This window comes from Lates calcarifer, linkage group LG5, assembly GCF_001640805.2.
Source record: "Lates calcarifer isolate ASB-BC8 linkage group LG5, TLL_Latcal_v3, whole genome shotgun sequence".
In the NCBI taxonomy this organism is placed as follows: Eukaryota; Metazoa; Chordata; class Actinopteri; family Centropomidae; genus Lates; species Lates calcarifer.
The window spans coordinates 28,426,459-28,440,012 of record NC_066837.1 but is presented as its reverse complement, the minus strand read 5'-3'; the positions used below and the strand labels follow the sequence as shown (position 1 = coordinate 28,440,012).

Sequence of the window (13,554 nt, the reverse complement as noted above, 5' to 3'; positions counted from 1 at the left end):
CTGCATGCAAACTTCAAGTTTTCATTGTTGTTGGTGCTTGCTATTAATTACAGCTCTGTTCACAAATAAAGTACAAACTGAATTTAAATCTCAGGACTTAAATTGAGTTCTGTTTTTTTCCTCCTACTCTGTTTAATGTCGGTTAAAATGGGAAGCATTTTAACTGAAGTGAAGCAAAACTCAAATGCATTTTCCTTACAGCAGTTTCTGGAAACTAGTAGAACAAACACTGATAAATTGATACCAGAATGTAGACGTGCTGATTAGTTTTATCACATGCATGTTAAGTACATATTACACTGAAATGTGTAAAGGTGATACAGGACTATAAAGCACCCTGTGCAGTTTGGGATCTCCTTGCGGGAGACCATTTCTCTTTCACCAGAACAAGGTAAGCCTTTCTACCATCTTTTCCACTCCACCAGAACCATAATATGGAATTTTAAGTGCTAAGTGATGAATCTTTTCTTCTATGGCAAGAATCCATCATTCATCACCATGAAGTCATCTCTTGTCCTCTCTCTTCTCCTGGGTGTTGTCCTCTCTGTCAGGGCTGCATCAGGTATGTGACTCACACTAGCCTAATACATACATTTACATCCCTTGCTTTGTTTGACCCAGTTCTCTATGAAGTAAATACATTTTATGGCAAAAATAATTGTAAATTTAGCGAGAAAGTTTGAATGAAAAAATGATTTTTTTCTGAAAAGAATGTACCTCCAATTATGGTCCAACACACTTTTCAAGCTATAATGATTAACTTTATTTTAAAATATTTATTTAACATTTTCCATTTAACAATGGATCAGATGGTTCTATAATGTGAAAGATATTGCTTGTAGTAAGGACCCACCCACAGAGAACTATCACCCAGATCAGGTCCCCCAGCTCTAACAGAGCTATTTTACCTCATCTGGCTCATTGTTTTGATTTTCTGGCCTTTAGCATTCACCAGCCTTGTCTTCAGAGACAGCAGGCTTTCATAGAACCACTGTACACAGCATCAAACAACTGAGAGACAAAGTCAGCCTCTAGCTCGTTTTGACTGTCAAACAGCTAGTAGCTAAAGATACAAATATTTCCCAGTGCTAATTTTGCTCAGTGTCTGCTAGAGGGGTATGTAGGCGAATGCTTGCTAATATGTTAGCCACAATTATGTCTTTTTCTACCCTGGAAGGCAAGAAATCAATTCTTTTAGACACAGCATAAGAGTGAGTCATATTTTTTTATTCAATGGGCAGAAAACTGATTCTGATGTAGTTGTTGCAGTGATGCACAAGTGCACTCAGGTTGTGATCAGCACATTTTAAAGGCCCTATGTCAATCATTCAAGCACAATGACAGGTGCAAGGATGTAGGTCTTGGGTGCGTGGACTGTGTGGGCGTCTCCAGGTGTGCCTGCTATTTTAGTTCATGTATGCATGACAACACAAAATGCAAGAAGGCTGGCTGAAGTGGAATATCAGCTGGAGCGTGTGAGGATTAATAAATGGACTGGATAACATATGGATTGGATTAGTATAATTATGATAGATCCAATGTCTCCCACATAAACAGACAGTATAGTCTGTTTATTTAAGTTATAATGGACCAGACTGATTTGTGCAGAGGTGTGTGTGGTTATTCAGTTACATCAACCAATGTTATTTAATTGTGATTCTAATGATTTAATTAGGGGCGAGACAGTGGTGCAGTGGTTAGCACTGTCACCTCACAACAGGTTCTGGGTTCAAGCCCTGGTTCACCAGGACTTTTCTGTGTGGAGTTCACATGTCACCTGCGTGGGTTCTCTCCAGGTACTCCAGCTTCCTCCCACAGTCCAAAGACATGCATTAGGTTACTTGGTGACTCTGAATTGCCTGTAGGTGTGAATGAGAGTGTGAATGATTGTTTGTCCTTATATGTTGGCCCTGCGATGGACTGGTGATCCGTACAGGGTCTGTGTTTTATTCTGACTTCTTAAGAGTACAGTAGTAAATTATTACTTAATTATTGTTCATTATACACAAAGAAAATAAAGTCACTTCAATAAAACACAAAACACTGTGGATGACCCACTTTTAAGTTACTGAGGACATTCTTCTCATAAAAAATTAGTACTTAAAAACCTCTTTTTTTCACCTAGCATGGATATCATGAATGTCAAACAAAATGCTTTTTAAAACAGCATGTAAGCAAGTTAAGTTCCAGTGTTACGGTTTTGTTTTTCTATGTTTACACTTTCAGTTTGATGAAAATGTAGTACAGGATTCGCTCATGAGAAGAGGGATAGGGTGATCTGTATTCCACATGTGAAAAGGCCTTGACATCAGTATTGGTGGTCTATGAAAGAACGCTTTTTAGAATTTCGTGTTGAGTTGTTCTTCCATTTTCATGAGGTTGGGGCTCTGCTTCCTCTGCTAAACATACTTTTCCCCTTCAGGTGAGCCTAACGTTATCATATATACTAATAAGGGTCATATTGCTGTTTTAAAGGCATATTGATTTTGTGAAGGCAAATATTATTTGATTTGGTTAATATGGTGACATTTTTTGAAGTAATACAGACTTGAATTCTTTTCCTTACAGTGCCTCCTTCTGTAGAGTCTATGACTACTACAACTCCACTCACAACAGTCACAGTGACAGGGCTTTACAATGACAGTTCTCCCACAATGACCACTTATCCAAATTACATTCCATCCACATCAATTACTTGTTGTATCACTACATCTCCTGGAACCACGACACCACAAACCACAGTATACACTACTCCTTCACCAAGCCAGATGATGTGTCCTGAAGGATGGGAGGTGTTCCAGGGACGTTGCTACAGCTTTGTGAATGAGGACATGACCTGGCCTCAGGCTCAGGTAAATACTGCAAGACCACAAATACTGTACATATTGTACATTATTAATCTAATTTCAATATTACATTGGAGCCTCACTTATTCAGTGTTGTGTTTTTTTTAATATACAGTATATATAGTTGCAGAGAAAGTAAGTAAAGCCATAGTACAGACAGGCTGATTAGTTCTTCACTTTTTAAAGCCACTGTAAAGTAATATCTGTTTAAAAGTAGATTTGAAAACTTGACTATAGATTATCTAATTTTAATTCATTCAAACTAAAACACAATATTTATAGCTTCTATCGGTCAAAAATATAATTTTGAATCACTGGGTCTAAATTCAAAATGACTATAAATTACAACAAAATGAAATTAAATGTGCAGAGCAGTGTTCTGTATGTGTTCTGTATGTGCAGTGTTTTTTCTGTGAAGAGGAACATCTTTCTGGGTTTTTGTTTATTTTCAGCATCAATTCTATATTGTAATTGTAGTTTGAGCATTGTACTTTGATTTCCTAAATCAAATCATTTGGATTTCTTACATAGTGTACACCCATTTGATATCAAATTTGAGTCTAAATTAAGAGCATTTCCTGTCTATTTTAACCTCAAGGCTTTAGCTACATGCAGTTTAGATATTCAGACTTTAATGGGTCTCTTTTTGTCCCTCTGCCCTGTTTCTCCTCCACCAGTCAAACTGTGCCATGATGGACTCCATGCTGGTCTCTGTCCACAGCGCTCAGGAGTACGGTTTCCTCCAGCAGCTCACCAGCAATAATGGCAATCAGAACGCTTGGCTGGGTGGTTTCTACCTACAGGTACGAAGGAAAACATGATGTGGTATTATTAGCCATGGTGATAGCAATCTGCAGCACCACAAAGAAATAAAGATTTTAGAGACAATCAACAGAATAAATGGGACTTGTTTAAGACGTTTCAGTAATATAATTAGGTTTTTATGACATTTTTTGTTGATCGAGGTGGTGACATTTATACTGAAGATGTCAGGGTAAATCAGGTAACGTTAATATGGACTCATGCACTGTAAAAAAAAAAAAAAACAATGTTTTTAAACATTTTTAAACTGCCATTTTTATGAAAAATTTACATTGTGATGGTTTTTAAAAATGCAAATAATATTTGTTAAAATCACATAAAAATTACATGATTTTACTGTATTTAAATGTGTCGTGTTAAAAGTCATAACATTATGTAATCTTTTAGAAATAGTAATATGTGATATATTTAGGTGTTTTTACTTTTTTTTTCATTAAATGACAATACTTTCCTTGGTAGAGAAGAGCTCTAGCTGTAAAATAACAGCTGTATACTATATTTGTGGTATTTTTTAATGTCACAGTACTCAGTATACATATTATTATTACACAGTATATATATTACATGTTTGCAGCTCAGTGTTGCAACTGCTAATAGTATGTTAACCAGTTTAAATACAGAATTACATAAACATAAACATATTTCCCTTTGTGTATTTGATTTTTTAATTTTAAGTTACTCTCTGCTGCACAACAAAGCACTGATAATGATGTGTTGATGTGTTTTTCCTCCAGGACCAGTGGTTATGGATTGATGGTTCCTGGTTTTACAATAACAGCTGGGGCAGTGAGTCCCCAGACAGCAGCAACCCCTGCCTATTGCTCAATACGTATGGTAAGAAAACACACACACGATATTCCAGGGACCTCAACAATACACAGTATAAATGGCCTGTAGCCAGTAGAACAAAAACAACAGTGACTCTTTAGAAATGATTTCATCTCACACATGGACTTCATTTTCAGAATGAAAAGTCAAAGCCTCTGGTGTGAGTTTGGGGATTTATTATCTGCACAGTTATGTAACTGCTCCATTACTGTCGTGTCCTTTTTCTAATCTTTTCTTCTCACAGAGGCATGGAGCAACTCCCCGTGCAACGTTGGTGGCTTTGCCTCCATCTGTGTGAAGAACTCCAATGTCCGTAAGTCCATCTTTGTCTTTACTTGACAGCAAATAAAAGAGGTTTACAATGTAAAAGAAAATACATTCAGAATGAGAGAAAGCTTATGAATTCTTTGTTACATTGTGTTTTTCTACACACTCAGAGTTCTACTTTTTCAAGGCATTCATCTCTACTGGCATCTTATTTTTATCATGACACTGATATGACATAAAGAGGCTCTAAAAGTTCAGTTAGTCTTGTCAGTTTTTAGAAGCACTTTCAGCACACCCTGAAGCAATTTGGTTTATGAAGAAATTAAGAACTTTCCTTTTCCAATGCTTGAACAGAAATGAGATATATGAGTTCTCCCATGGCAGTAGAAAAGGAGAAGAGAGAAAAGTTCATAGTGTGGATTTGAATCCAGAATACTGTGCTAAATTGTCTGCCATGTATGAATTTTTTGTTTGTTTGTTTGATGTTCACAGCACAGGCAATTGTGTGTCCTGAAGGCTGGACCGAGTTCCATGGCCGTTGTTATTACTACAACTATGAGTCTCTGACCTGGCCTGAAGCTGATGTAAATACACAATATGAGTTCCTTGTTCCAACATCAGAATGGCATTTACTCTGTTACATAACTCTTTTGATTTTGTTGAAGTAGTTTTAATGCAGTCGTAATGTTCGCTCTGTCATAATGTAGATATTGGAGCTATTAGTGTGTGTCTTTGCAGCTGTATTAACTAATAACATTCATGTGGCTCAGTGAGGAGAGACAGAAAAACAGAGAGCAAATGATGCTCTCATTTTACATGGACATAACTGATATAACACTCCAAACACAAATGCTCTTCCCTGGGTGAAAGTGAAGAAGAGAACATATCTGTATTTAATACACAATTATGACAAAGTATCACCTTGTTATCTCCTGTAACAGTACTTTTACAGTACTTTTACAGTACTTTTACAGTACTTTTAGAGTACAGTTTTTGGCTACTCGACCCACCTCTGTTCTTAAATGGTAGCCTGGGCCGTTAGTTAGCTCAGACAGGCCTTTATTTTGGATTTTGTTCCCTGTTCCTTAGTTAATGCAAAACTCTCTCCACGTTTACCTTTTGCCTTCATTCATTCAGTATAATGACCATTTCCATAGTGCTAATTCCATTAATTCAGCAAGAGTCATCGTCAGGCATTCCAACACTTCCTCCAGTATTTTCTCTGGAGGCTTTTGATGTCAAGAAACATCAGGAAGTGTTGAGTTTTGTTGAGTGTAGCTTAAACCAATCAGGAGTACAGCAAAGACGAAAAGACTGGAATAAATTAGAGTATGAAAACATTATTTATGTTAAAAAAAAGAGAAACAGAGAGTAGGCCATGACTGTTGTACTGATGGGATTGCTGCTGTAACTTTAGTAACTAAATTTACTACTACTATGCTAAAGTTGCTGCCTGCTACAGATTATTCACCTGTCTCATATTTTTTTGATACAGTCCAGTCTGTATCAGTGACTGGTCTTTTTTTGTTCATAATAGCCTCTATTATTTGAGAATAAATTCACTGTATACATTTAGTCACAAATAAGGGAAATACATACTTTCCACTTACCTAGCTTAGTTATAAGTTAGGATCACCTCTGATTCTAACCTCTGATTTTAGCTCTGTAATCTAGTGCTTTGAATATAAAATAATGATGACTGTGACTTCTCCTTGTCTTTCACTTACTACATGCCGCCTCCAATGTCTTAGTGCCTCCTTTCATGCTCTTATGCTCTATCTCGCCCTTGACCTTCATGTCACCTCTTTCTGCTGTACTTCCTGTTGTACTGCATGCTTCATCCTTCTCTGTTTTATTTTTCTCCAACAGACTAACTGTGCTGGTCTTGAGGCCAGCTTGGTCTCTGTCCACAGCCCTCAGGAGTATTTCTTCCTCTATCAGCAAACAACTGTTAATGGTTTTTCTCCAACCTGGCTAGGTGGATTCTACCTTGAGGTGACACAATTTAACAGCAGATTAAGTGTTGGGTATTTCTGTGCTATACTATTGATTTGCAGAGTTTAAATGAGGTTCCTCATCCACATTTGTCCCTAAGGAAAAAAACACATAGCCTGCAAGAGAAAAGAAATGGACATTAATGGACATTCAGTGCCAGAAATACTAAAAACACCAAAACACATACAAGAGTGAAAACACAAACACTTATAGAAACATACATATAACTTACTAACTCAGAAAGTATTAACTTATTCTTAGACTACTTTCCTTCTTTTGTAGTTGAAAGTTGGCTCGGCTGTGTTAAACCAGTTATACATGAAGCCTGTTTATTAGCTAACATTTTACCTTCAGACAAAAGGAGGCTTACGAATTCTTTATGTTACATTGTTTTTTTTCATATTAGTACTATGCACACACTCATTATTCTACTTTTTCAAGGCAAAGATAAAATGGGTTGTGCTCTTTAACTATTCCAAGTAGTTAAAGGAATGATTGGACATTCTAGGAAATATGCTTTTTTCATTTTCTGGGATGCCACTCATGTTTGTGTGTTAAGTATAGAGCAAGAGTTTGAAATCAGTTAGCCTAGCTAATTTTAGCCTGGAATTTTAAGACTGGAAATGGGGAAACAGCTAGTCTGGCTCTCATTCAAAGCACCAGTGGCTTTAAAGCTTGCTAATTAACATGTTTTGTGCCTGCTGCTTGTCACCCTAACATTACAGCAAGACTCATTGCTGTTGTCTAATATACAACTCCTAGTAAAACTACAAGTTGTTTTACATTTTGGTTTATTTATACGTCAAATAAATGAGATACATCATGTTGAGCTTTAGAGATTATGGTAGGTGTATTTTGGAACTTTGCGCGACACTGTTTTATGTCAAGATAATCACATTCTGGCCATAGCTCTTTAATTATCTAAATCAGTGGTATCGCATAGCAAGTCTTACTTTGGGGCCATCTGTGGGTGGTGTTAAGAATAACACTGTGGTAGACAATACCCAATCCACACAGATTCTTATTTGTGTTTTCAGATTCAATAAAAAGTAGTGTTCTATACTGAAAATTCTACATATATTGGTTTTAAATGATAATAACAGATGTTCTGTCACCAACACACAACAACACAGAAATAAGATAAATCCATTAAGACATCTGATTAAATTATAATATATCACTGTCTCATTTAAGGACCAGTGGATGTGGCTTGATGGTTCCTGGTTTTACCAGGGGTTTTTTACTCAGATGTCTCAAGACAGCACCAACCCATGTCTTTCAACATATAGCAAAGGTAAGAAACCAGACTTACGGTATGTCCTTGGGTCCTTTTTTTCAGTTTCACACAAAGACAAACCTGCTCCTAGTCATTTTTTCATTTTCAAAAAATCAAACTAACTTGAGTGCAGCAAATGTAGTGGATGGTTTGTGATATGGGTGGAATAAGTCAGGATATAGGAGGAGTGCAGTATAAAGTAAGTTTATACACAGATGATGTACTAATCACAATCATGGACTCAGGTTCAGGCCTGCCTCTATTAATGAAAATGATGGAACTAGGTAATACCTGGAAGTAGGTTTACCCAAAGATCTGTCATAGTTATTTGCTAGTTAGTTGATATTAACTACAACTGCATTGACATGCACACACACACTCACTCACACACACACACCACACACACACACACACACACACACACACCACACATATAACAAACATTTTAAACAGGTTAGGGTGTTTGTTACAGTGACAGCACTTCTGTGTAGGGATGGCAGGGATCACAGGTAACATACACCGTGCGGCCATGTTTGAGTTCAGTCAGTGGGGCTATGCAGTTGATGGGCATTTGTTTTCTGGGCTCAGAGACCAACAGAATTCATTACCACTCATGGCTGCAGAGGTCACTGTTGCTCAGCAAAGTTACATTTTGTCATCATCATATTGTTTGGCAAAAACACCGACCAGGAGCTGGTGATCATATTTCACATTTGGTCGGACACTGAATTGATGACAGTAATCTTGGGATGGATTTTGTTCCAGTATTTATGGTTCCCCAGAGGATGAATTTTAGTGACCCTCTGACCCTTACATCAGTTTGTGTTGTACATTGTATTTATTATATATTGCATTATACATAAGGACGTGTTCATTTTCTGTAAATATCTCATTCTTCCTCCTTTTCTCTCTTAACAGACGGTTGGAGCAATTATGACTGTGATCAAACCTACAATTCGTTTTGTGTGAAGAATGTGGTTGTGTGAAAGTTGCACTTAAAATCTGCACCTCACACAGCACAGACAGTGTAATGGAATATTTCAGAAGTACAAATTTAACCCAGAGGTATTCTTCCCAAAACTGCCAAAGTATCTATCTTGTAGAAAATCCCAAAGAAATTAAAGTCACTTATACAAGAGTTTAAAGGTGGTTATTTTTTACACTGCACACACACACACACACACACACACAATATGAGGTTGAATGTGTTGATTTTTCTCCATAATAAACAAAATGTTCTTAACTGTAACACCCACAGCACAAACTGACAAAAAACATCAACTCTCATAAACCATCACTGACATTTTCATGTACAGTATAAATATAAAGAAGCACATCATTTTCACAGTTTACAAAGAACATGCAGATTCAGATTAATTGACTTAATTGTCAAAACAAAATGAAAAGTCTACAGGGATGTGAGAAGCTCTGTGGGGCTGTACTTAAACACAGCAGTGCATTGTGCTGAATACTCAGTGCTTTGACATGTTCACAATGATGCTAATGTGCTGATGTTACAAGTTATAATGTTAACCATTTTCACCATCTGGATTTAGTGCGTTACTATGCTAGCATTTGCTAATCAGCACTAAACAATAAGTGAAGCTGAGGAGCCTAATGAATATTTTTCCAAAGTATTGGACACATTGAAGTTTTGACCTATTTATGATGACAGATGAAAAGTTGAAGGTATCAAGCTACTTCATACAATCTATCCAAAAGTTGAAACACATCACTCAGAATACTAACAGCTCATGGTGAAACCAGAGGAAACCTCAGTGGATCATCAAAGTTAATCATATACATCCTCTAGGGAACATGAATGCCTGTAGATATTTTACCTAAAGTGTCAGGTTGACAATCAGACTGACAGTGCCATCCTAGAGCCATCACACTAGCAGGGCTAAAACACTGATACTGTGTCAAATGTCAATCAAGAACACATAAATATATCCTCCCAAAACCAAAATGTCTCACAACTACCTGTTAGGATAAAGTTATGTGGATGTGAATGTGGGATTGTCAGTTTCAGAGATAGGTGAGGAAATTAGCACTGTGAAATACCAATAACCAAACGTTAGCACAGGTTATACAGCTTATACTATGTTCACTGGGAGGCTACATAATGTTTTATTGTGTTTTTTTTGCAACAATGTGTCCCCAGTCATCCTGATCTTTTGGAGTCTGATCATATTGAAGTGATAATAAACTGGCATTTGCTATGTTGACTTTTTTCTTTTTATTTTTACCAGCTTTTATTCTGTTTTTCATTAACATGTTGTGGTTGCTTGCTCATATTCCTGTCCTTCACTGTAGGGCAGTGTGGATTTTCTTTTTCATTTGCTGAGTCACTGGACTTGACTGTGGGATAACATTGTACACTTGTACACTGATCCAGGATCTGCTATAGAATTTACACACAGATAAGAACTGCTCTTGTATCAGATCCAACCAGAGGACACACAAAGAAAAAATCTGCTAAGGCAAGAAGTTAAGTTCAGTATTGAACTATAACAGTTCCTTATCCGATCCTCTCAGTGTAAAAAAAAATATATATAATATATATATATATATATATATATCTATGTAATATGTGTCATATATTTTTATTTTATTTAATAATAATACACTTTGTAACAAACTTTTAAACAATGTGTGTTTGCATTCTGTATGATTTAACCAGGAAGGCCCAAATAGTGTGTGTAGTAGTGCCTTCTGACCAACAGGGGGCACAATACAGTCATTGCATTAATAGCTTAGAGGGTACAACACAGGAGGAAAGATTACTGAACTTGGTTCTCAAATAACAGTATATGCCAATTGTCATCTGAATGTAAAATAGAAGAGTGCTCTGGTTTCCCCTCCCTACCTGTGTGTTTTCTTCTGTTCTCTTGACACTTGGAATTATCTCTCCATTTTTTCTCAAATCTAAAACATTCCTGTTCTTCTTCTTGTACCTTCCTTTGTCTCTGTTCCTTTCTCTCCTCGGGCTCTGTCAGGCAGAAACGTGCTTTCACTCCTCAAGCAGTGAGGACAGGTGGTGTTACAGACATCCAGCCACCTTTTGCTTTATCCTGGGCATCTCACCATGTCCATGATGCTGCTGTGAGCTCCCCTCATGTAGGGGGAAAAAAAAAAGCATCAGTTAGTCTGTGTGACCTTTAATCTCACTACAGTACAGAGTTTGTCACGATTCAAATCTGACAGTGGTCCCTTTCATTTGAACATTTACAATAGATTTGTATTTCCCATTTTTTCCATCTCATTTTAGCGAGGGATCCTTACTATAATGCTGTTTCCCTCACGCTAAAAGTACTTAACTAAGAACAAACAACATAACACAGAGTTTATCTGAACTTATTTAGAACCTTTCATGGAAGCCATATGTCTACATATGAACAAGCCCTCATGTTATTCGCCAATATAGTTTAATAGTTCAGTACATTGTACACGAGAGAAGAAGAAATACTGTCCTTTATCCCCAAACTCTGTGCTTGCCTACTTCTCTGTAATTTAGGAACTACACCTGCACTTTGTAACAATATCCTTTTTGTCTTAATGAACGAAGCTGATGATAGAATATTTTTTATTTATTTGTTTATTTTTACAACATATTCTCATTTCAGATGATATTAACTTAATATTTAAGTTTTCATGTTAAGTCCATAACATTTCATCTTATTTCACAGTACAGCAACATGGGTGATTAGTCATTGTTAAATGCTATACAAAATCATGTACACAGTATTGCATTTGTGATGCAGTCAGATAAAGTCAGTTAACCTCTGAACACATTTGAGGATCATGGTGCTGACATGTTTGACCTAATGACAAATGTCACAGAAAAGGAGGCAATAAACTGGTTCTAAAAAAGTCTTCAGAAACCTAACTGGCCTTTAAACAGCTGTATACAGCTATGTAAAGAAACAGAGTAGTGCAGGGTTGACATATTTTTGTAGGCCAGCTAGGAAGTTAGCATCACCCTGGCTCCCTTGACAAAAAGCCAATGGGATTTTTTTTACATTAATATATTTTGTTCAGCAAGATAGCAAGCTCTTCACAAGTGAACATCACTTCTATGAGTTTTGAAGCCTTAATACAATCACCAGAAATGATAAGCTGATGTTAGGCTATTAGCAAACTACACCACAGTCACAGGACTTCTGTGCCACCACCACTGAGCTTCTAACTTTAACTGATTTGATTTAGCACGCTTATCTCTTTTTGAAAGTTAGTAATAGTTTCCATGAGTGTGAGTGTAAACACAGCAAGGCTACAGGCAGACTGGTGAATAGATGGTATTTGTGTTCAGACTTGTGGCACTGACAATTGTAGTCTCATTTAAGCCACTTCTTTGCAAACCTTTTATAAGACACATAAAAGCTTAAAAAAAAGAAAAAAAAACAACTATTTTAAACACTATTTTAAAAATCTGAGGAAAAAAAAACAGTAACACGTTGTATTTTCATTTGTAAAGTCCATCATAGTAGACATGAAAAAAAATGTGAGTTTGAAAATTTAGACTTCTTTCTACATGGGACATGTGAAGAAAAAATACTGGGTTGAAAGGGTTAACTGACCTCAAATCTTGGGTCAACACCTCAACATCTAGCTTATCAAGTGAAGAAGCAAACACTAAAAATGAAAAGACTGGGACTATTTGCTTTGTTGCAGACAGCTACTATTCTTGTATTTGTCTGACAGATATGAAGCTACAGCTAGAAGCTGGTTAGCTGGAGGAAATGGTTAGCCTGGCTCTGTCTGACGGTAGCAAAATTCTCTTACTGGCACCTCTGAAATTCACTAATTAGCACATTATATCTTGTTTGTTTGACAAGCTGGTTTTACAGGCATGTCTAGTAACTTCACAACTCAACTCAACCAATGAGAGCAGCATTGATCTGCCATAACTCTTGGCAAGAAGTAAGTCTATTTGCCAAATCTATTCTATGAAACTATTAATTATTTTAATGTTTTATTCTAAGTGTCACTTTGCAAGATAATGTAGCCTACTGTGGCTATCCAATGGTAATGTAATCTATTTCTATCTCACAGATCAGTTTTTGTGCTACAGGAACATTAACAGCAAATCAGCAGAATTTACCTACCTACCTACCTACCTACCTAACTAACTAACTAACTAACTAACTAATTGGTCTTAAGGTAGGCTACCATTACATCAGATAACATAGGGCAGTTCAGTCCTTTAATATCCATCTACCCATGGCACCTGAGCCTCACAGTCTATTCTTAATCACAGCAACATCTATTTTAAGCCCTGGCCTTAATCTCAAGGTTCATGTTGGGCTGTGTTGACAAAGAAATGTGCCTCAAATAGCACATTAGCCGGCAAGCTTAGTGTACACCATTTTATTGTTAGCATGTGTCTCTGAGGTCAGCTCTCAGTGGAGCTGTGTCTGAGTTAACAGTCTTAGTGAGGAAGGAGTGAGGAGTGGTTGTGTTGCTCCAGACATAAAGATCCAGTGTTGATGCAAATTGACTTTGTTAAATCAGTCTATA

The 13,554-nt window shown here is 36.7% G+C and overlaps 1 protein-coding gene across 1 annotated transcript; it reads left to right on the top strand.

Moving 5' to 3' along the window:
- The first annotated feature begins 485 nt into the window (after nt 1-485).
- Nucleotides 486-9,172, top strand: LOC108900091 (macrophage mannose receptor 1). The gene is made up of 9 exons (XM_018700931.2): nt 486-562; nt 2,569-2,852; nt 3,524-3,649; nt 4,403-4,502; nt 4,741-4,809; nt 5,256-5,347; nt 6,633-6,758; nt 7,953-8,052; nt 8,953-9,172. Exons 1-9 carry the CDS (start codon nt 499-501, stop codon nt 9,018-9,020), a joined length of 1,029 nt encoding a protein of 342 aa, XP_018556447.1. The 5' UTR covers nt 486-498; the 3' UTR covers nt 9,021-9,172.
- Nucleotides 9,173-13,554: the final 4,382 nt, after the last annotated feature.